Source organism: Amphimedon queenslandica, unplaced genomic scaffold (assembly GCF_000090795.2).
Source record: "Amphimedon queenslandica unplaced genomic scaffold, v1.1 AMPQUscaffold_2915_Cont25085, whole genome shotgun sequence".
NCBI lineage: Eukaryota > Metazoa > Porifera > Demospongiae > Haplosclerida > Niphatidae > Amphimedon > Amphimedon queenslandica.
Genome location: NW_003556752.1, coordinates 248 through 1,351, shown reverse-complemented (window position 1 = coordinate 1,351; position 1,104 = coordinate 248). Strand labels below are relative to the sequence as shown.

The window sequence follows — 1,104 nt, the reverse complement described above, 5'->3', positions numbered from 1 at the left end:
TAAAGCTATCGTAGCATGTGAATACAGTAACATTGGCTGCAATAGAAAGATGAAGAGGGAGGAGAAGGAGGAACATAGCAGGGAATCAGTAGAGGAACACCTTCAGCTAGCAGTGAGGAGAATTGAAAAGTTAGAACTGAAAACAATCAACAGCAAAGTGTTTAGGCTGACAGAGTTCTTACAGAAAAAGACTCAAAACAAGTTTTGGAATAGCTCGGACTTCTACACATCACCAAGAGGCTACAGGATGAGGCTAAGGGTTGAATGCAGTGGATTTGGTGACGGTAAAGGCCATTACATCTCTTGCTACATCTACCTCGTCCCGGGAGAATACGACGATACATTGGAGTGGCCATTTTACGGAGATGTAACCCTAGAGCTTCTGAATCAACTGGAGGATAAGAATCATAGGAAGGGAGTTATTTGTTATAATGAATCAACACCAGGTCCTGGTAAGGAGAGAGTGACAAGAGGAGAAGTTAGCAAGCATGGATGGGGCTACTCCAAGTTCATACCACATGCAGCACTGAGGTATAATCCATTCACTAATTGTCAGCATCTTAAAAATGATAGTCTGTACTTCAGAGTCAGTGTAAAGGTTACATCAAAGACAAAGCCATGGCTAGCATTAACATAAATATACACCTTTATGTACTCTTTTTATTATGTATCATTTTCTCTTGAGGGAAGGTGACATATTTTTTAAAATCATACCAAGATGTACTTGCACAATAGTAATGTTTGTATGCTTGTATGACAGTGATAATACTCTTTTATATTATTTTATATAGCACACATACATGTATGTATATTAGGGTTGTTGTCAATTAGTTTGTTTTTTAATCATTACTATTACCATTACTATTACCAAAAATCTTCATTACATTACCATTACCATTACAATTTATAAGTTATACCACCAATTATATTATCATTATTATTGAAACTACCTAAATTACCATTACCATTACTTTAGAAAGTGTATTACATTGCATTACAATTAGCACAAAATTGCAAGAAACTGAAAACTTTTGATTATAATAGTCATTTTATTTAAGAAAACTTAATGTTAATATACATGTAAAGTAGAGTTAACTTTAAAAG

General features: G+C 34.5%; 1 protein-coding gene across 1 annotated transcript; it reads left to right on the top strand.

Annotated features, from left to right (window-relative positions):
- Positions 1-49: 49 nt before the first annotated feature.
- LOC105316240 (TNF receptor-associated factor 4-like) lies at positions 50-637 on the top strand. The gene has a single exon (XM_011411063.1). The coding sequence runs from the start codon at positions 50-52 to the stop codon at positions 635-637; it is 588 nt and encodes a 195-aa protein (XP_011409365.1).
- Positions 638-1,104: the final 467 nt, after the last annotated feature.